Source organism: Morone saxatilis, unplaced genomic scaffold, assembly GCF_004916995.1.
Source record: "Morone saxatilis isolate NCDOM2014 unplaced genomic scaffold, NCSU_SB_2.0 Contig0, whole genome shotgun sequence".
Taxonomy (NCBI): Eukaryota; Metazoa; Chordata; class Actinopteri; family Moronidae; genus Morone; species Morone saxatilis.
In genome coordinates this window covers 2,428,331-2,430,311 of record NW_023339650.1, presented here as the reverse complement: position 1 = coordinate 2,430,311, position 1,981 = coordinate 2,428,331, and the positions used below count along the sequence as shown (strand labels likewise).

The 1,981-nt window shown below is 37.9% G+C and overlaps 1 protein-coding gene across 1 annotated transcript in view; it reads right to left on the bottom strand.

The window, feature by feature from the left end:
- Positions 1–293: 293 nt before the first annotated feature.
- LOC118324115 (integumentary mucin C.1-like) overlaps positions 294–1,981 on the bottom strand; it is a 3,035-nt gene continuing 1,347 nt past the window's right edge. Inside the window, exons 2-4 of the mRNA XM_035656266.1 lie at positions 1,393–1,974; positions 773–858; positions 294–647 (exon numbers count right to left, since the gene is read on the bottom strand). Of these exons, the coding sequence (XP_035512159.1) occupies positions 570–647; positions 773–858; positions 1,393–1,974 (746 nt within the window). The 3' untranslated portion in view covers positions 294–569. The remainder of the gene's footprint in view (positions 648–772; positions 859–1,392; positions 1,975–1,981) is intronic.

Here is a 1,981-nt window from a genome sequence, read left to right as displayed (position 1 = left end):
AAGTGGTCTGAAGGGATAGGAGAGGTAAGCAACAAAATAAAACAAGAAACATGATGGACTGAATGAATAAACAAGAGCAACACAAAAATAACACAAAGAAAGGTACTTCAAATAGTAAATATCTCTTTATTCACATTTCAAAATGGCGTAATATTACATCAAATAACAAAACAGCTCATCTTGTATTATAAAATAAATCATTTCCCCCTGGGATTATTAAAGTATTTCTGATTCTGATTCCTATCTAAGGACTACCAGAAAGTATTGTAGCTACAAACAATGTCACTAAATAATTATTTTTTACTTTATTTAAAGTCTAATTAATATCATATAAAATAAACAATAACTATAGTACAAAAATAATCTTTTAGAAAATATTTACTTTACTTCTTTGACAGGTCAGACTGCTTTGTTTGAGCTTCCCATTATGCCATGCAAATAATATGCAAATAATTTGACACTTTGCCACTTACACATTGCCACAATTTACATTCAACAATACTGTTTGGGGATTATCAATTGTTGTCGTTATACATTCACTTTGGACTATTTCTGTCTACATGAAGTATCTATGGGGCAACTCTAACCCTCCGGATTTTTGTCACTGTTACTGTGTGGGCTGTTCCATTCAGGAGCTGGTCAAAAAACTAAAAAAAGAGAGAAAACACAGAGAATACATGTCAGAAGATCTATTTCATCCCCTTCATCCCATACTTTATATTGCATGTATTCATTATCATTGATAAAGTTTTACACTTTCTGTTTGACATACCTGTTTAACATGTTCAGTGATGGTTCCATTGCTGATCTCTCCAATAGAAGTTATCTTCATCTGTAGATGTGCCAATGATTTCAAGCCTGTAGGGATTAAAAAACATCTTGTTTGGAAATTAATAAAAGAAAAAAACAGAACAGAACAGAACAGAATTCCTGTTAAATGCATGTCCTTGAACATACAGTTATAGCAGTTTTATTAATAATATTGAAGGTACATAAAATTAGGATCTGTTTTTGGAAATAAAATTTAGGATGGATTCAAGGTGAATTGTATTTTCATTTTCAGTACAATTCATCAAGATTCACGTTTCTATGGCCACTAGAATCAAAAATGTATAGGAATATATAAGAATGTGTGGCTTAGTCATTTTGTACGATTTGAGGAATTTTTTTTCCATATTTTTTTCTAATCAAACAATACAGGGGGGGTCAACAAAGGACTGCATTGATCCTTATGTTGAAATTGACCGAAAATGTCAAGGTGAATTTAGTGCCTTCCACCTTGTTAAGTAGCACATTAGATTAAGCATAACAAAGAATTGCACTGTGGTCAGGAGGGTTGAAAAGAAAAGAAAAATAAAAAGGGAAAAAGGAGGGAGTCAGGGAGTCACATACCTTGGGATATACTTATTGGGGATGTAGTGGCTAAAAGAGTGGTTGTCTGAGCGAGAGTTGTGGTGGATGTAGTTGTGGTCGTTGGAGATATTGTTGTTCTAATTGGAGCAGGACTTGCAGTGGTTGGAGCTGGAGTTGTGGTGGCTGCAGTTGTGGTGGTTGGAGCCAGAGTTGTGGTGGTTAGAACTGGAGTTGTGGTAGTTGGAGCTGGAGTTGTAGTGGTTGGAGCCAGAGTTGTAGTGGTTGGAGCTGGAGTTCTATTGGCTGCAATAGTGGTGGTTGGAGCCGGAGATGTGGTGGTTACAGTCGTGGTAGTTGGAGCCAGAGTTGTGGTAGTTGGATCCGGAGTTGTGGTTGTTGGAGCTGGAGTTGTAGTAGTTGGAGCTGGAGTTGTAGTGGTTGGACCCGGAGTTGTGGTGGTTGGAGCCAGAGTTGTGGTGGCTGCAGTTGTGGTGGTTGGAGCTGGAGTTGTGGTGGCTGCAGTTGTAGTGGTTGGAGCTGGAGTTGTGGTGGTTGGAGCTGGAGTTGTGGTGGTTGGATCTGGAGTTGTAGTGGTTGGAGCCGGAGTTGTAGTGGTTGGAGCTTGAGT